This window comes from Penicillium hordei (assembly GCF_028827395.1).
Source record: "Penicillium hordei strain IBT 12815 chromosome Unknown utg000001l_segment0_segment0, whole genome shotgun sequence".
Taxonomy (NCBI): domain Eukaryota; kingdom Fungi; phylum Ascomycota; class Eurotiomycetes; order Eurotiales; family Aspergillaceae; genus Penicillium; species Penicillium hordei.
In genome coordinates this window covers 2,839,426-2,858,492 of record NW_026623142.1, presented here as the reverse complement: position 1 = coordinate 2,858,492, position 19,067 = coordinate 2,839,426, and the positions used below count along the sequence as shown (strand labels likewise).

The following is a 19,067-nucleotide window of genomic DNA, read 5'->3' as shown; positions in this document are numbered from 1 at the left end:
CATAGTACCAAGGCATCTAGAAACACAAGATAGCAAGTCTAACATGAAAATTAAGACGTTGAGAGAGAAAGAAAGGTCCAAATAATTTCTTGGCGCAGATGAATAAACAATTATGTCAGCACTTATCTGAACCTGGGGCTTATCAGTGACGTCGTGTTGTCCACACACAGCTCAAGTCGAGATCAACTTCAACTCCCAACACCCCTTGAACAAAGAAAATATGTCCGATCCAATCCCTTCCGCAACTGCTGACCCAGGAATTGTCGAAAAACACCTTTCCTCAAACGCTGAAGATCGCAAAGCCGCCGCCGCTCTCTCCTCCCTCAACACAAATGAAATCGCAACGGAGGGTGCCTCCATCGGAGCACCGGTTAATGCAAAGCAAGAGGCTCTGGGAAGGGCCATGAGTCGACTAGATATAGCTGCTGGACAAGGCCCCGACAACGAGACGATGGTTGAGGTACTGAAGACTGATGAGGTGGTGAAAAAGAAGCCAGTCAAGGTTGCTCCGGCGGATGTTACACTGCTAGTATGTTTGCCGTGTCTACCTCGGTGCTCGTCTTTGTGCAGCCTTATTAATATGGCTGTAGGTTGACCAGTTGGATTTAAATAAGATCAAGGCTACGGAATTGCTCAAGGCCCATGATGGAGATGCCATCAAGGCAATGAAAGCATTCATTGCCCCATCTATTCAGACGTGATGACGTAAATTGTTTACTGTTAGCATTTTATGATTTAATGAGTTGAGTCGGAACGAAGCAGATGAGATCAAAAGTTCATTTCTATGTATCAAGACTCGCTCTTGATGCTAGGGATCTGGGCGTCACGCCCAAGGAGCGTAGGTACACAATGGTTATTATCAACAGGTCAAATATAATCATTACTCATCTTCCTCTATCTCATCTTTCTTGCGTTCGATTCCCTTGCCCTCGTATATACTCCACAGCATAGCCCAACCAAGCAAAGACTCAATAGCGAGTGCCCACCAAACCGCCCCAATCATGTTATTTTCGAGACCCAGTCCTAGCCCCCAGCCACCCAGGAAAGGACCCAGGGTACGGCCTGCACTGGATATACTCTGTGCCACTCCATGGACTGTGCCTAGGATAGATGGATCGGTGACACAGTTGTTCACTAGGATGATAGCAGCGGGCAAGATGAATGTCCGCGAGACGACCTGTAAGCTAACGACAAACGTGAAAGAAGACCAAACAATCCACGGTATGCGCGGAAGAATCACAAGGAAGGGCATCAGCAAGTATGCGATTGGCGAAAAGGGAAGGAACGTTCGGAATGATGTGAGCGTGCCGAGCTTTGTCTGTATCCGCGGGTACAAGAATATCTGGAGTGGTAGGCCGATGAGACCAACGATAGCAGTAGCAAACCCAACTCGAGATGATGGAAGACCTAGTCCACCACCGAAATGGAAAAGGCCTTGTCGGGAGTTCTCTGGCGCACGGGGTGCGGGCAAAAAGACAAATGTCATAGAGTTGAAGGCGCTTGTGTGGAAGGCGAGGAGGAATTGAGCCGTCAGAGTCAAGATAACGTTGCGTGTCCAGATCTGCCAGAAACCTATTTTCTTATGTGGCCGTGGATGCACGCGAGAGCGGGCTGGACTTGATGGCGTAGACCAAGTACCGACGCTGTCGTCAGTGTAAATGGAGTCATTGTCTCTGGAGCGTGTCAACGGACGGTAGTGTCGAGGCTGTCCGGTCCAAGCTCTTGCGAGTCGCTTGCCAAGTTTACGACCCCAATCTCTTCTATAACGTGTAATTTCATGGGTCTAAACGGTTTCGTTAGTAGTGACAGTATGAGTTTGGACGGGAAATAAGCTCACCTCATCGAGCCCAAGAAATACTGCGAGAAATGATACAAATATGAAGATTGCGCTCAAAAGATTCGGTAATGCATAGGGCCAACGCTGCATCCACCAGACACCTTCTTTACCTCCAAAGGTAGATCCTGGTCCGAAAAATTGCGGAAAGCTGTTGATAGGATCGGCTAAAGAGCCTCCCAAGATTGGACCTATGATTACACCAATATTGAAGCACATGGGTAGAAGCAAAAACGCGCGGGATTGGTATCTAAGCGGTTAGCCCAAGGAAACTTGACACCATGTGAACATATCAACTTACTTCTTCTCGGCAATGATCTCTGCAATCAGCGTCCGCATCACTCCCACATTGCTGTTCAATACCCCGCCCAGTGTCCGAAAGACCATGGCCGTCGCAAATGATCGAGAGAAGCCAAATCCCACACAAGACAGACAAGTGCCCATCAATCCGATCAACAGCACCCTCTTCCGTCCCATCCATTCAGCATCAGCAAGACGGCCCCACCAGATAGCGGTGATAAATTGCGCGGCTGTAAAGCTGCCCTGGAGGATACCCGCCTGCGCAGAGATCTTCGAGTCTGGCAAAGATGGATCAAACGATTTAAGCTGATAAAACATGTATGCCTGCAGAGAGGTCTGTGTCAACGGCTCTGACAGTCGCGCCAAGGTTAAGATCGCCAACTGGCCCTTCTTCGGCAACGAGCTCCAAGTCACTGGTTTCTCCTCATCCTCATCAGCGGGCCCAAGCACGCCGTCATGATCATGATCGTCATTGTTTTCGTTGGTGGAGGAAAATCGTCGGTGATTGGTTATCAGCGGCGCGGACTCTAATCTCCGATAGGAGTCGCTGTCGAAGATTGCGGTGTCATCGCTCTCGAGATCGGTGTCGCTTTCTGTACTCGACAAGTCTGCATTATTACCGATCAAGTCAGAAGCGTCCGAAGCAAGATGGACATTTTCTGGGTCCTCGTGGCGGTCTTGGCCATGATTCTGAGTTTGCGGAGAAGCCCCCATCAACGGAGATCCCGGCTCGGGAAGCTGTCACGGGAGCGCGGCTTAGGTAGATGCCGACCGGTGTGTAGAACAGTGCCGTTTTGCGTGATCTTACCTTAGCACGGGTTTGAATCTGTACAGCAGTCTGTGTGACTCTTGTGACCTAGAGAGAGGAAGGTCGGAGTGGAACAGGAACTGACACCATTTCACCCCACATTTGCGTGGGGTCGATGCGATGGCGATGTTGCCGAGTTAACCGCGTAAGAACGGAGTTTAAGATATCCTGAAAAGAATAGCGAAAAGATCACTGAAATTTCCACTGAAAAGACTACTAAAAGTCTACTAAAAGGCATGACAGGGGTATATACGCGGCCGACTATTCTTCTTCTCTATGAGGACATCGGAATAATCTGTTTTAGGAAAGGTGCACAGTGGATGCTTGCCAAGCGGGTCAAATGTTATATCAAATGGACAAATGATTTTGATAATCAGAAAGAATTCCCATTTATTTGTAAGAATTATCTATTAGCAAAGGTAGCGGATAAAGTGCTCCATTACCGAGTTGCTTAAATGAGCTGAAAACACAGTGGTCCTGCGTGTTCCGAGTTGAGAATAACAGGCAAGCTACGCTGCGCCAGCTTCATGTTCCATCCGTATCTCTTCCCCGATACTGGGTTTTAAATCAATGTACACATAGTTATGTATAGCCCTATAATGATGAAAAGTAACTAGCCCATAGTTATGTTAATATTTCTCATAAAGAAGTAGCTATTAGTCCGCTACCACATTGGACAGTGCTCTATTTCTCTTATCTCCCTATATTCTACCTACGAGGTCTTACCCCAGAGCGCGAGGGACTACTAACCTTGCCGCTCCAAAAAGTTCTAGCGTCCCCGGTGTCCCATAAAGGCTTACCTTCTATATTAGTATGAAGACAGCTGTTTCTTATTTGTTTGTGCATGAGGCTAGTATGAAGATAAACCTTTGCAGGAATTTAGTTTCACGTTCCTCACGACTTGCGAACCCCGAGGGCGAAAGTTCGAGCGATACTTCGAATGAAATGGAGCAAGACAGCTTCCTGGTTTTTCTAGATGGTGGTTGGCGCGCGTGGAGTGTCGTTCTTGGCTCTTGGTGCGTGATGGTGCCCTCATTTGGACTTATGAATACAATCGGCGTGTTCGAGGTTTGGTTGGCAGACCATCAATTGAAAGACTATTCGAAAGCTTCCATCGGCTGGATATTTAGTCCGTACATGCTTTGCTTTATTTTGGAAGCGCGCAAGTTGGTAAAAAGCCGTTTCAATCTACTCACTGAGATCTATAGGCCGACTGGTATCTGAAAGGATCTCTATTTAATGCGCATGGTCTTGCGCCCTTGCTGATCCCGGGATGTGTTAGGTCCGTCACATCACTCATGGTCTTCAGGGTTAGAGAAGGTAAGTGCTTCTTTTATAATAAACGAGCTCGCTCCGCCAAAACTTACGATAAACATTCGCATGGGATATTACTAATTCATGCTAGGATTCAGTGCCCTTGGCGGTATCTCCTAATTAATGGCGTTCACCCCTAGCGTGGCTTGCATAGTCTATTGGGTTTTCAAGCATCATGCCCTGGCTTACTGGCACAGCTGTGACTGCTGGGGGCATTGGAAGAATCAGATTTCCCGTCTTGACGGCGGCCATCGTTTTGGTCGATTTTGCCCTCCTGATTCCATTAACTTATTTGTCATCCTATGCTCAAAGATTTGGGCGATTCAATGTGATGATCATCGCCACGTTCATCTGTTCAGTGTTTACTTTCGCTCTATGGCTTCCGTCGGCGTCAAATCAGGCGGCTACCTTGGCATTCACAGTGCTCTTTGGATTCTGGAGCGGCACTGTAGTCAGTCTCTCCCTTGTTTGTGTTGCGCAAATCTCTAAAACCGAAGATTTTGGAAAGCGTTATGGTACAACCCTATTTCTTGCTCAGTATAGGCACGCTTATCGCCATTCCAATTGCCGGCGAGCTTTTGAAAGTACAGAACTCCACGAGACAGGATGACTATACTGGCCTAGTAATTATTTGTAGGCTCGTGTATGCTTGTGCATGTGTCTTTTTTTATCTTGTCTAGTGGCGTGAGCGTTTGGAGCTAAAAGTTTTCTAGTATTTTACATGGTGAAGCATGTGAATTAATAGATAAACAGAATATCTAGGTGCTTATTAGGGATATTAGTTGGCTAATTGACTTGAAATCCGAAATATTTGCATAAACGTGTTAAATGTCATACACCCAGTGCCGGAGCCCTGGAGCCCTTGTGGCCCGTCAAAACAAAACAGGCGGGGCCGATAAGATCCCCCGCGCTTCAAATGTGAAACATCAAGCATCTCTGTTCTCCCTTTCAACTTTCAACCCAATTTTATTTTCTCCATTTTCTTACACCATGGACCGATCAAACAAGCCCTCGGCAATTGGAGTGGGAGCTTCTCTTCCCCAGCCCACCCTCTCCATCAAGGACAACATCATCGAAGCCTCGTTGCCCACTGGCCAGTCAGTGACTGTGCACCTGTATGGCGCCACTGTGACCTCGTGGAAGACAGGCGGCCAGGAGCAGCTGTTTGTCAGTGAGAAAGCCCATCTGGACGGTTCCAAGCCTATCCGTGGTGGTATTCCGCTGGTGTTCCCGGTATGTGGACGTTACGATTTCTCTGCTTGAGCTACTAGCTAACCGCCCTGCTTATTCTCCAGGTCTTCGGTCCTCCGCCCCAAAACCACGCCACCTCAACCCTACCACAACATGGCTTCGCTCGCAACTCCAACTGGGAGTTCTTGGGCAAGTCCTCTTCGGAAGCGCCCGGAAGGGATAGCGACCAAACCGATCTTACCGTGAAGTTGGATTTCGGCCTGTCGCACTCTATGCTGACCGATGAGTTCCGCGCCGCATGGCCATACGAGTTCGGTCTAGTCTACAGTGTTACGCTCACCACGGACACGCTGGAGACGGCTCTGCAGGTTCGCAATGAGGGCCAGCAGAACTTTGATTTCCAGGTGCTGATGCACACCTATCTGAGCATTGCGGTACGATAAAACTTCCCAGGGTTAATTTTCCCGATTCCCCGCTAATTTGGAACTTGATGAATAGGATATCTCCGACATCCGTGTTAAAGGCCTCGAGTCCAAGACCTACATCGATAAGACCCTCCAAGCGACTTCTCACACTGAATCGTCCCCCGCATTGGCCATCACCCAAGAAACCGATCGCGTTTACCAACAACTTGCTCCCGCCGTTCCAATTGTCGTTGCCTCTGCGAAGGATGACCAATCTTTGTTCTCAATCACTCGGGAAGGTTTGACTGATGTTGTGGTCTGGAACCCTTGGATCGAGAAGGCCAAGGGCATGGCCGATTTCGGCCCAGACGAGGCTTATAAGAACATGATTTGTGTGGAGGCTGGCTCAGTATCGGGTTGGCAAACGCTTGAAGCTGGAGAGGCTTGGGAAGGTGGACAGAGCATTAAGTCGCGACTATGAAGATGAGAGGATATCTTGTCTCCTACTAGTGATTTCTATGCATGATAGTTATGACTTCAAGATTCCTATTCCCAATTTCAAATTGATGGTTCGCTAATCGTGCGGCCTTGTCTGATCTCTAACTTCGCCTTGTTTGACCCATTGTGGATTGGTACATAAATCCCTGTTATATTCATACAAAATTAGTTCAAGATATAGATACACGCGCATTGAGAAGGTTATATGTCATCAACCAGCAACAATAGTCACAATTCGAGCCCATTTTCGGTTGTTTTGGGGGCCCGTTCCCTGTTCATCCTGAAGCATTCCCATGCTCAATACCAACAGGTGATACCACAAGATCGATAAAAGATCGACGACCCTCCTTGCCCTCTTGGAAAGTAGCCAACCGCTCAGCAGCCTCGAAGCTATACTGCGGGCCATGGTATTGGTGTCTGCCACGGAACACCCACCAGAAGGCAGTGAAAACTGTCAAGCCAACAACGATCACACTGGTATAGTTCATATTTTGAACCGTGGCTGGCAACACCAAGGGGAAACAGAAGAAAATAACAGTAACCAAAATATACAACAAAGAAACAATATTAACTGCCATCCCAAGTTTCTGTCCCATATAAAACGGTCCGGGGACCATGTTCCCACGACCAGACAAAACATGCGGAAAGATGGCTCCGAAGTAGGACAGCGAGCTTAGTACAATGAATGACGAAATCAGCGCCTGGAATGCCGTCGTGCTGCCGATATAGATACACCCGAGACAAGTGACGAGCGCGCTCATAGCAACTGTGGCACGCACGGGGCAGTTCAGTGTTGGGTGCACTTGGGCGAAATAGTTCGAAAAGGGCGTTGCATTATCGCGTGCTAGACTCCACCACATTCGACCGCCTGTCACGAAGGTCCCGATTAGAGTTGGAAAGGTTGCAAGAAATAGCACCGCAATCAGTCCAATAGCGCCTGCGTTAGACCCTGTCGCTTGCCGGTAGATCTCAGCGGTTGGGAAAAAGCCGATATTACTTGTGAAGACGGCGTCTAGATCTTGGATGGAGTAAAAGAGGGCGATCAGGTACACAAATGATGTGACGAAAGCTGTGAGCATCTGCAACATTATGCCTTGCGGGACCTTAGTCTCGGGTTTGGGGACTAGAACATGTTAGTTGGTGGATTCCTTTTCTCCCGTTTCCGACGTACCTTCTTCTGATAGATGGCTAATACAGTCTGGAACTCCAACTGCAAATGCAGCATTCAACAGACCAGTCATGAAGCAAACTCCGTCTGACCATCCGCCCGTGTTGTTGTGGTACTCAGTCCACACCTGAGCGCTGCTCGCATGCTGTTTCGGCATCACTGTGAGAACCACCACAGTCGTAACGAGACCACACATTGACAGAGTAAGGGCAATGCGGTTGAGGAGGGGAATGAACCGATTTCCGAGGCAAACAATGGCACAACATGTCCAATTGACAATCTGGAATACAATGAATACTTGCCATGAATGCCACTTCACAGTCGGATATTTCAGCAGATACATGGCAACGCCCTCATTCCCCAACATGGAGCTCATCGATGACGCTGATAGGAGCCACGCGCAAGCATTCAGATACCCAGTGAAGAACCCCGCTGTGCGACCTCGACTCCGGCTTAATACTGACGACCAATAGTATACTCCACCGGCAGAAGGCATAGAGGAGGCGAGTTCGGCTAGAGAGGCTGAGATGGCCGTGTAAAAGACGCTGACTAGAATGAGTCCGTACAGAACAGCCATCGGACCGCCATTTTGGAGCGCAGCGACAATTGTACCTCCTGTTGAAGCCCAAGAACTTGGTCCCGTTAGTTTATTGAGGTGGGATCAGTGCAATTTCTGATCTACAAGGGTCTTACTTTGCAATAACAATCCCCAAGCTGGTCAAACTCCATAGTCCGAAGTTCCGCGACAGCTCTTGTTTATGCCCAAGTGCAGATTCTAGCCGTACTTCGTCCATTGCGGCATGGCCTTTCGGGGACTTTTCAGTGCCCGCGGAGTTTGGCCTTGAGAACACCACCATTTTGCCGTGCGTCGTGCGGTGTTAGAGAGAATATTTAACAAAAGGATCGAGGCATGGAAGCATCAAGATGAAGAAAGAGAAAAGGAGGTACATCACCCCACTAGGTTTGACAGAGCAGACAGGGCGCACAGGAACAATTAGGTGTGTCGCCACAGGAATGTAAGTTTTGAGGGCATTAGCCCTCATGGCGGCCACATGTATTACACAAGGTCCAAGCATTATGCAGGTGTGACTTACCTACCATTTTCTCCGAAGGAATGCGCAGGTTTTCTTGGTCGCCGTGGATTAAACATGGAGCTAGAGATGTTATTGGCAATAGTATCACTATTTGTGTTAGAAAAGGGCGGCCAATGCTGTGTACATTTAAGGAATAAACTATCTAAATGTATTACAATATTGTTTTTGATTGGACCCGTACGGATCGTTTCTCTTATGACCTTCCCAAATCGAACCGAGTTGATACATCGCTAAGCAAGGGGGGGTTCGCGGCTAGGGCGTCGACTACAGAATACTTCCATCGCTTGGGGCAAATTTTATTCAACAGTCAGGGTATCTCTTGAGATATTTTGGCCAGTTTAGTTGTTGCTTGCTGAATATCTTCCACATTCCAGCGTTGTCAAGGGTCTGCTGTGCAACATTTAATTGGTCTGCGCCATGCATACAATCGCCGTACACCTTGATGGCCACATGGCCTCGCGTGATCGATCATTTACATTATAAATACCCCGTATATGAATACATACGAGGCACAAGGCGCAGACTGCTCTGTTGTGCTTTGCAGCGTGAATGAACAGCACAAATCCTCATTTCTTCTTTTCTCAGATAAATATTTCTCGACTGATGCGAGATATCGCCCAAGCCTGCTGAGAAATACACCAAAGAAGTAAAGTTTGACTCCTAGGGAGAGTCTAATAGGAGGGAGATAATATCGAATATGATCCAACGCCAGCGAGAGATATCAACAATGTACATATTCCAGTGTTATAGCGTAAAGGGATCACTGGTGAACCAGTCTAAGCAGTTATAGCTGGTCTTCTGGTAATTACACGACACTCCTTATTAGTGGCTAATTTCGCTCAAAACAGTGCCTATCTCACCAAAAATTGAAGAGAACCTACTAGCGGATGGAAAAAATAATGAGTTAGCAAGTTGAGGGGCGTTCAAAAATACCATTAAAGATTACTAAAATGTCTACTAAAATGTTACGACAAGACCTGTGGTATCTTGCCTCAGATAGCTTGATATCTCAAAATCTCCAACATTTCTCACGCCGACAAGCTTACGATTGGCTACGCCGTATATCTTTTTATATGAAGCCATCACATTGTCATGCATGATGAAGGTACAGCCGTTATACGTACCATATTCAATCCCCTCCTACTCCAGTGGAATTAGGCATTTGCAGTTTTTCACGTGGCTAGTTGCAACGGTGCTGATATTGCATTCAACAAGTGGAGCATATCACACGTCAAGATTGCAAACCGTTTTCGCATTATTATTCTCTCTCCACGTGGTACAATCCTATCTCTACTATGTACATATGTTGTTATCAGTCCCTCTCCACATTCATGGAAGATGAGCTCGAAGCAATTTTAGTTTGACTCAAGCTGAACTAGGGTAGATCGGTTATGTATAATGATATATTGAACGTCCTAGTCGCCATTAGAAACCTCGACCATAAAATCCGCTCAAAGGTCACTCCATTTCGAGAGGCAGTGATTGATAGATGTTTCTTTCATATTTAAAAAGAAAAGAAAGAAAGAAAGAAAGAAAAAAGGCCGACAATCACCAGAATCCATGAAACAGGAGACCCGTTTTCAGGCGTAGTCGACTGCGAACAATGGCTAGGTCACTATCAAGGAGATTCTTCATCTATCAAACAGATGACCCCTCTTCATAATGCACCTGAAGGCTCACATTATTAAGGACTTTTGTTGACAAGGTCATTTAGTTCAAGATTTAGATTCGTGGGGATTTTAGAGCAGTAACAACAGGTAGCGCCCATCCTACTTGCCGCCATTTCTCTATTGTGCTGGAACTCCCCGAAGTGCTGGGTAAATGGGCCGATTGGGGAGTAGTAAATGTTATCACTCTAGCGCCTCTCTAGAAATACTATGAAGCATCGGGTAGTCACCTTCACACAGAGCACAGCTGGATAGAGTTGAGGTGCAAGCCTCCATCTTTGTACGTTCTAGCGGTAGCGGCGGCTTTTAGGCTTCCAAAATGGCGAAACCTGCAACCCTTGATATTATAGAAAGTATTTGGGGATTAACGTTTCCTAGGGATAAAACGCAGAAGGTTGAAGATTTATATCAGGCATGATCTTCGGTCCATGATTGGCTTAGTGTGTGAGATAATATTAACCCTTTATTTAGCTCGCATATCGCGCAAGCTATTTTGATGAAGGATCACTATACCCAGGAGCTATTGAATCTTGTCATGCAGATCAAAGTTCCGAACTCCCCAATAATATTCGCGGCAGGTCTCCTACGTATCCACTATGAAATATGACCCCTCAACGAGTTTGTTTGTGTTCGAGGCATAGAGATCACAAAGCTATCGGCAACATGCATATGGGAAAATTTATGGCCCACAATAAGAATACCAACTTAATAGTGATCAAGGATGGTATTGCTATTGGGTTACACCAGTCTCGCTTAACGCATCCTGTTAGAGATATCGCCCACCGCTGTGTCTTTTTGCACAGCGTTGGGCATTCATTGGAAGACTCGGTGTCACAGGCTGATTTCATCAACCTCTTGGTCTGGCCAGCGAAAGAAAAAACTGTAAGACATAAAGGAGGAATGTGAAGCGTAAACTTCTTCATCCATGTTTATTCCGTACTCTGTGTCTACTTTATACATTCCAAAGCCGACTGTCATCGAGTGGATTGGCGGTTCGAGGGAAGCAATCCCTTGCGTTTGGGCCATTCCTCCTTGCTCATCAGCCAGCACTGACATCTCACGAGCCAAGACGCATGACGCTACAACCCTGTCTCGATTGACAGCTTTAAATTCCATCACCGGGACCTTGGCCACCTTTTCCAACTAGATGAAATGATCGATCTCCTCGGCGCAGTAACTTGTCCCGAATACATCATTTATAGATTTACCCGGGTTCTCGGTAAACAAGCCATGAGAACAATTCAAACTTGTCACTGATGCTCCTTATCAGAACCCTTCGATAAATTTCTGTTTCTCATACATGGCAGATTCGTTCTATAGCGTCCTGGCAATTTGAGGTCCGGTTTGGGCCCGAGGTCGCACATCTGTCAAGATGGGGAATGTGTCGCCCACTCCAAACCAGCTCTTTACAGAAGCCATAGTCTTCTGGTCTATAGGGCTTGTCATTTATGTCGGAAGAGTGTAGGTTTGAAACGCAACCCCAGAATTAGAGCAATGCTAATTGCAGAAAAGTGTGGCTCGTATAATCGCCAATGGATCATGGAAACGGTTGTTTGGTAAGATTTCTAGGCTCTACCTTTTGGATTCTGCTAACAAGTAACCATCTAGTGGACGACTATGTGATGGCAGCAACCTTCGTAAGTGTTATTGGGAAATCGAGTCACTTCTTTTGACTGACCCCACGGCTGAAAGGCAATCTATACCACCATGCTAGTCCTGATTCAAATATCGGCCCGCTACGCAACAAACCTCATGGACCCCAAGGACTACGACCAGGTACTAGCGGACCCAAAGCAAGTCAGCGATCGGATCTATGGAAGCAAAATTGTCATTGGGCTGGAGCAATGCATGTTGATCTCAACCTGGGGCGTCAAGACATGTATGCTGATGCTCTATTGGCGAATCACACAGAATCTGAAATCGAACTTCTATATCAAGATCCTTGCGGTTTATGTTGCGGTCGGATTTGTCGTCATAATGGTCACCTACTATGCAGTTTACTGCCGACCGTTCTCACAGTACTGGGCCATGCCGGTGGATAATATGCAGTGCGCGACATATCAGTACTACTCGATAACCCAAGCCGTCTTCAATATCTCCTCTGATGCCGTCATGTTCGCCATTCCAATTCCCCTCCTTATCAAAGCTCAACTCAAACGACGCAGAAAGGTCGTCCTCATCGGCGTCATGAGCCTAGGGTTGTTCACGATCATCGCTGCTATCCTAAACAAATATTTCAATTTTGCCTCCCCGCTCACAACCACATACCAAATCTGGTACATCCGCGAAGCCAGCACAGCAATCTATGTCGCCAACCTCATGTGCTGGTGGCCACTACTGCGCAAGTTATTTGGCGTCAAGGCATTCCAGTACAACAGCAACCGAGCCCAGCGGCCTGGAAACCCCGACAACCAAAACAATGATAGTAGCGGCTGCGATTCCAACAATTCACAATCTCGCCCTTCATTCGCATCCCCTCGTTCATGGAAGCCACCCTTTCGTCGAGGAAATAAGAGCACACCGCCTGGCAAGTACAGCAGCACCAAGCGCTCGAGCACTGAACCCATCAACAGGTCCAATAACGAGTTCTTGAACGACATGCATCGTGTCGAAGCTGTCCCCCTCGAAAACTGGACCACAAAGGGGCATCTTCGAATTGACACGACAACTCAAGGCCCAGTAAACACGCTTGAAAAACAATATGATGTTTAATTGTATCAAAAGAAACATGCACGGTCGCCTTGTTGATATCATAATGTTGTCTCTTTGGAATTTTTGTTAGTGTTTGTATAATTTTAAGACAACGATTTTATGATTTGTATTTGAACCAAACTACCTAAGTTTTCTTTTCTGAATAAACTTAGGTAGTCCCCACAAAGTAGGAGACAGTTTACCCCGGATTTACACTCAACCATGGTTTGCGCGGATCCTTTGTATAGAATCAGATGAAGATGAGTTCGGTGAAATTGATTTTCATGTTATAGTCAAGTGGTACGGGGCTCCTTTCCCATGTGAAAAAATTCATACGTATTTTCTAGAAGTTAGAGAAAAAAAAAAAACCGGAAAAAGAAAAAGAAGCAAATAATGCACCGACCGGGGTTCGAACCCGGGTTACTCCCTTGATTTAGCTATTCCTATTTGGAGAATAAGAATTTATGCATGGGAAAGGAGCGTCGTACCACTTGACCATCGGTGCGTTATTACATTAATATGAACGGGAACAATAATTTCACCGGACTCATCTTCATCTGATTCTATACAAAAGATCAGCGCAAACCGTGGTTGAGTGTAAACCCGGGGAATCCGGGGTATATTGGCGTCTCTTCCAAGGTTCCTTTTTGTTTCCTAATTTTGCAGTCTGGAATACTGACTTATACATATTTTTAGACGCCATTTGGAGGGCCTTTTGATATCGAGATGCTTTTATATATGATTTAAGATTGCTTTTTAAACGACTTCAATATCTTTTTAAGATATCTGTTAAGATGACTATTGAGTTGGCTTTTTACATGGCTTTTTAGATAGTTTTTCAAGATACTGCTTTCAAATGCCTTATAAAACAACTTTTGAAATGTCTTATAAGATGTCTTTCAAGGTGGCTTCCCAGTGGCTTTTTAAACAGCTTTTGGACGAGTCCACTTCGCTGATCGTCCACAAGATTAGACATTCGGTATCTCCGGTTGCAGCTTTCTGAAGTTATGCAAATAGTCAGTCTATACCATGAATAGTAGTTTAGTTTCCATATACGATAAACTACTAGCTTACTAATGTTGAGTACCACCGGAACTCCCATTCTGCTTGGAGGTCCACGGGTACAGTGAGTATCCGGAGACACTGCCGGTAGGCTTTGTCATACCCCAGTTTAAGTGCGCCCATTGCGAGACAACCTTTGCATGTGAAGACAGCCGTAACCGACACCAGATGGGCAACGACCGGAAAAAAAAGAAAAGAAATGTGTCTGTCCATATGTCTAATAATATGAATTCCAAGAGAATCTTTTGGAGATAGCATGTCGGTCTTTTTAAGATGTCTCTTGAGATGTATACGAAGGCAGTAAAAATCATAAACCGGACAGAGCTTCCAAGGGTTCTATGCCACCTTTGCTGTGTTGGTGCCCCATCGCCTGATAGCAATCGTAAGAATAGCAATTGTAATGCCTAAATATCCTTTATATAGTAACCCCATAAGAAAAAAGATACAGTAAAAGTCATTTCACAGCCAGCCCATCTTCACCTTAAATTGAGGGGAAAGAATACATACAGTCTATAGCTTCGGCACCGCCGTTGAATGTTCAGTATCTATCCTGTCAGAACCTTTGCGGCCCGAAATGGACTCTGGCATGCCAGATTCAAAGTCAAATATCCCAACGTCTGGCACAAAGTCCTGTTCTTTAGGCTGACTGGCGATAGTCATTTCGGTACCCTCGGCCCTCCGATGAGGTGGAATAAAGATGTCGTAGTATCGCGGAAACACCACACCGAGAAGAATCAAGAGCAAACAAAAGTGCGCCAAAATAAACCCAGCGATCATCATGGGGTCGTATCGCAGAGTATAAAATTCGGGATACGCGAAGCTAAACACAATGGCCAGAATAGGCGCGCTGACGTATCGGAGTATAATGGGCCAGAAACGGGGGATATTCCAGTTTCCATTACCGCCAACGACACCGTTCAGGTCACGTCTTAATTGATTACCCTGAGCATGTTAGTTTCTTTTGGTGCAAGCCTTGGTGGCAGCGAGACATACCGAGTAGAATGCTAGATACCAAAATCGACTGAGAAGAGGGTTCCGTCCCCAGAAGCTGGCTGCTTTGATACCCGGGGTCGTGGCAATGAGAACGGAAAGAATCGAGCAGACGATATACAACCCGAACCCGGCGCCGGCGCCAGCTGCCGGGTTCGAGACACCATGTGCGACGGCAACCCCGAAAATCTGGCCACCAAAGTATCCGAAATTATACAAAACAAAAGCAGGCAGCCTTGTCTGGCTGACTACGTCGTGCCAGCGATAAACCGTGGTTGCACCGACGAGCTCCGACCACACCACAAAGATCAAGGCCACATTGTTAATCCATCGGTCGATTCCATCCAGCAGGTAGAATCCGAATTGGGTGCAGTATGGTAGGCACATAAGGAAAGAAATTATTGTGAGGCCGGTCACAATCATCGGTCGTGACATTTTCACACCCGAATCCACAGCCAACGTAGCCACCGCATCAAGCATCACAAAGGCCGAACTAAACCCGAGAACCACTAGGGTAAAGAAGAGAAGGATTGCCCACCAATTTGCACCAGGCATGTGAAGCACGGCTTCGGGGAGCGTCAGGAAACCAACCACGAATGCACCCAATCTCTCGCCATCCTGTGGCCAACGTCGGAGGTAACCTACAACACCAAACACGGCAAAGGCAGCAAAGTTCTCGAACAGGATGTTACTTCCGCAAATTAGAATCGCGTCCATGACAGCATTAGAGTGTTTAGAATTATAAGAAGCATAGGAAGTGAAATACCCGAAACCGATGCCGGTGGAAAAGAAGACCTGTCCGACAGCGGTTTGCCAGACAGTTCCCGAGGCGAGTTGGTCGCTCCTCCATGTCGCCCATAAGAGTCGGATACCCTCACCCGCATTTTCCAGTGAACAAGAGCGACCGACGATAATGATGGTGGTGACAATCGGCAGACCCATCGTCCAGTAGACGACGCGACCCGTCAGGCCCACTCCACGGAAGATAGAAATCCATATGAGAAACCAGATAAAGGCGCTCCAGCCGACCGTCTCACCAATAAGGGCAACACCAGGGTACACGGTATAGTGGGCAACAGCACCATTGCCAGCAGTGAGATTGCCCACGACCGGATCGACATTGGCGACAACATCGCCCATGTAGAATTCCTCGATCCTGCCCTCCCATGGCAGTGGGCTCCGGAAGGAGTTGCGGAAGTAGTTCATGATCCACGCCAAGTTGACTGTGAAGTATTGTACGACGACAAAACTGATCAAAATCGGGCCCATGCCGACGCCTTTCAGCCGATGGTTGATATTATTGAACGCGATCACCGTTCCACCACGATAGGCTTGTCCAATCGCAATCTCGAGAATAAGCGCCGGAATGGCGACGGCGAATACGGCTAAAAAGTAGGGAATAAACCACTGTAGTCCGTAGTTATTGTAGACTACCGAGGGGTATCGCAGCAGATTCCCCTGACCGGCGCAGCCTCCCATAGCGGCCAGCAGGAAGGCTGCTCGAGAGGGCCACTGATCACGTCCATCTTCCGATTTTTTTCGGAGGAGGAGCGATCCAGGCCACGACCTTCTTCAGATATTGGGCGAGTACCATGGTGGTACCGATCAAATGAGGAATTTTTCAAGAGATTGAACTTCATGCGACGATAATGACGAGGTTTCCAGAGATGAGAGATCAAAGGAAAGGCTAACAGCAACAAAGTCGTCCAGAAACCTCCGTAGCAGACGACAGAGGCTTCCATAAGGCTTCCGACTGATGCCAAGGGCTTGCCAACCATCTGATCCTGTTGCTACCGTCACCTCGGACCCATGCCCAGGTGCCAAGAGCATCGGGGAGGCATTCTCAGCCTGGATCTTTAGATTTGCGGGTGGTGCGATGGGTGAGCCACGCCAAGAGTCTTGGTAGCATCCGAGTGCGGTGATGGTGTAGCATGTCGCGGTATTGTTGGCGGGATTAATATTATGGGCAAACGTTAGCCAGCTTGGCTCGGTCATGTGAGGTCACATGTAGGCACCTCACGGTCACGAAGAGCGGATGTAGGGTTCGGAATATGGTCGAATGAGCTGAGATGCCCAGGAAACCGTCGAAATCCCGGCAGTTGCCAAGGGCGCGGCTCTTGGCATGGAGTTGCGCAATTAGATGGCGCTGATTGCGACATGTACTATCACGGTTCAAGCTGATAGTTATAGTGGGTTTAGCGAGGACACGATTATCCCGACGATACTGGGTAGGTACTCCAATACTGTCAGCTGTACCTTTGAGCCTAGCGGTCATACATGATAAGTAAGCATTGGGGTTATTAGGATGTCAGCACACATACATGCGAGTTTCCTCAATTCTAACGTGTTGGTTCGCACTGAAGTACTTTGAGATAATTATACCATCAGAGGCACTACTTATAACCGAAATATGCTTATAAATATATGTAAAGGGTTAAAGTGTCCTTTATTTATGTTGGTTCTGTGGCCTTACTGTTCGCCACAGCTGCGGTTTTAAATGATAGTATACTTAAGATCTACATCCTTCAGTTGAGTTGAGCCACCATATCCTCATTAAGCCTTCTCTCCTCTTCCTGACACACTCCGAACTTGCTTTCACCCATGCTATCAACAAGTGAATGGATTATAGCAACTAGTTCTTCAGCCTTAGGTCGACGTGAGGGACCCTGTCCCCATAAAGCTCTTGTAATAATTCGACGAACGTTAAGAGCTTGTGGGGAGGCTTTCCCTAGGTGTGGACGAGCATCCATCCACTCACAAACCGGTAGCTCTGTTTCCTCTGCCTCCTTGTATTTCACAGTCTTGACAAGGTGTTCCGCTAGCATATGTAGAGGAACGATGTTTGACTTGTCTGGTCTTTTCTCCACTCACATGCGGACAGTCTCCTCTGCTTGCGGGAGGCCTAATTCATTCTCTAAAGAGTAAATTCCCTGCCATAGCGCATACCATCGCTTGTAATCAAGTTCATAAAGTGACTGATATTGAGAAGCGGCGGCTTCTTCTTTTTCTAGCTTTCTCTTGAGTAGTTGTAAGATAAGCTGAAGCTTCGTCTACTGATCTGCGGTGCTATCAGGGTCTATTCCCGCTGGATCCAAGGCTAGCTGCTCCAGTTAAGAATCTGAAAAGTTGCCTAAGAAGTTCCGGGCAATGCAGTAACTGAAGCTGTCCCAGAAACGATCCACTGAGACAGGCGCTTCCCATGAAAACGACTTGGCGGCCTCGGAAGTCGCAATTTCGCCTGTTGAGTACCGGAAATGGGGTGCGGATGTCATCCTTGGGATGAATCTGAGAAGATATTTGAGGGATGTATTTGTCTGAAGATTTTGAATATAAAGACTGGATTTTCGAAAATTTTATGTGCGCAGTTTAAGGGGTCGAAGGAGAGGGACTTGTAACTTTCTAAGAGATAAAGGAACGCCCCCTTTAAATTGGCTGCTGACAAGACTAAAATTTGAAACCGTGTGCTGACTGGACGCAATGATTCTGGAGATTGGTAAGCTACGAAAAATGTCAGGTGTATAACCTTGGAATACTAGTTCATTTCAGTTTCATTGCTACAGAAGATATCTACTTAAACATGGTCTCTGTTCATCTTCACGCTTGAAGTCAATATGCTATCTGATGTGGCTGCATATTACCTTCTAATGTCTCGTATAAAGCTCTGCTAACTCGGGTTATAGGAACCGACATATGACACAGTGTCTTCCAAATTTGTCAAATAAACCAGTGATTCCATTCTATTCAATAGTATTTGACGAGTAGCAGGCTTTGTTATGTATTCTACGCTTTAGACTCCAGACCTACGCATAAATTTTGCACATATACCGATTCTTGGATAAATATCGCGTGCTGAGCAAAGTGTATAGACGGGACCTAACATTTGAAAATAAAAATTTGTGGTCCACCAAATATAACGTTATACCACGAGGAAATTATTTACGATGCCTCTGTTACTGGGTTGTAATACGTGTAAGGATTCAACGAACATGAGCATCTCATGTATGCAATAGAAGAAGAGCACAGAAGATCGTAACGTGTTGAATACA

At 46.8% G+C, this 19,067-nt stretch overlaps 9 protein-coding genes across 9 annotated transcripts; 4 read left to right on the top strand and 5 right to left on the bottom strand.

The window, feature by feature from the left end:
* Positions 1–220: 220 nt before the first annotated feature.
* N7537_001073 (huntingtin-interacting protein K) lies at positions 221–701 on the top strand (the record flags this gene model as incomplete). Its single annotated transcript, XM_056892131.1, has 2 exons — positions 221–529; positions 591–701. 2 exons carry the CDS (start codon positions 221–223, stop codon positions 699–701), a joined length of 420 nt encoding a protein of 139 aa, XP_056757126.1.
* Positions 702–880: 179 nt separating this feature from the next.
* On the bottom strand, positions 881–2,848 carry N7537_001072 (putative MFS multidrug transporter; the record flags this gene model as incomplete). The annotated part of the gene is made up of 3 exons (XM_056892130.1): positions 881–1,783; positions 1,838–2,084; positions 2,136–2,848. 3 exons carry the CDS (start codon positions 2,846–2,848, stop codon positions 881–883), a joined length of 1,863 nt encoding a protein of 620 aa, XP_056757125.1.
* A 1,583-nt stretch (positions 2,849–4,431) lies between these two features.
* Positions 4,432–4,969, top strand: N7537_001071 (uncharacterized protein; the record flags this gene model as incomplete). The annotated part of the gene is made up of 3 exons (XM_056892129.1): positions 4,432–4,771; positions 4,800–4,879; positions 4,937–4,969. 3 exons carry the CDS (start codon positions 4,432–4,434, stop codon positions 4,967–4,969), a joined length of 453 nt encoding a protein of 150 aa, XP_056757124.1.
* Positions 4,970–5,084: 115 nt separating this feature from the next.
* On the top strand, positions 5,085–6,332 carry N7537_001070 (D-hexose-6-phosphate mutarotase; the record flags this gene model as incomplete). The annotated part of the gene is made up of 3 exons (XM_056892128.1): positions 5,085–5,489; positions 5,552–5,881; positions 5,946–6,332. The coding sequence occupies 3 exons, from the start codon at positions 5,085–5,087 to the stop codon at positions 6,330–6,332; spliced, it is 1,122 nt and encodes a 373-aa protein (XP_056757123.1).
* Positions 6,333–6,624: 292 nt separating this feature from the next.
* Positions 6,625–8,374, bottom strand: N7537_001069 (putative choline transport protein; the record flags this gene model as incomplete). Its single annotated transcript, XM_056892127.1, has 3 exons — positions 6,625–7,472; positions 7,521–8,149; positions 8,211–8,374. 3 exons carry the CDS (start codon positions 8,372–8,374, stop codon positions 6,625–6,627), a joined length of 1,641 nt encoding a protein of 546 aa, XP_056757122.1.
* A 3,276-nt stretch (positions 8,375–11,650) lies between these two features.
* Positions 11,651–12,990, top strand: N7537_001068 (uncharacterized protein; the record flags this gene model as incomplete). The annotated part of the gene is made up of 4 exons (XM_056892126.1): positions 11,651–11,739; positions 11,791–11,834; positions 11,887–11,915; positions 11,971–12,990. 4 exons carry the CDS (start codon positions 11,651–11,653, stop codon positions 12,988–12,990), a joined length of 1,182 nt encoding a protein of 393 aa, XP_056757121.1.
* A 1,551-nt stretch (positions 12,991–14,541) lies between these two features.
* Positions 14,542–16,500, bottom strand: N7537_001067 (sodium:neurotransmitter symporter family protein; the record flags this gene model as incomplete). Its single annotated transcript, XM_056892125.1, has 2 exons — positions 14,542–14,973; positions 15,025–16,500. The coding sequence occupies 2 exons, from the start codon at positions 16,498–16,500 to the stop codon at positions 14,542–14,544; spliced, it is 1,908 nt and encodes a 635-aa protein (XP_056757120.1).
* Positions 16,501–16,626: 126 nt separating this feature from the next.
* N7537_001066 (uncharacterized protein) lies at positions 16,627–17,016 on the bottom strand (the record flags this gene model as incomplete). Its single annotated transcript, XM_056892124.1, has 1 exon — positions 16,627–17,016. One exon carries the CDS (start codon positions 17,014–17,016, stop codon positions 16,627–16,629), a length of 390 nt encoding a protein of 129 aa, XP_056757119.1.
* A 530-nt stretch (positions 17,017–17,546) lies between these two features.
* On the bottom strand, positions 17,547–17,846 carry N7537_001065 (uncharacterized protein; the record flags this gene model as incomplete). Its single annotated transcript, XM_056892123.1, has 1 exon — positions 17,547–17,846. The coding sequence occupies one exon, from the start codon at positions 17,844–17,846 to the stop codon at positions 17,547–17,549; it is 300 nt and encodes a 99-aa protein (XP_056757118.1).
* Positions 17,847–19,067: the final 1,221 nt, after the last annotated feature.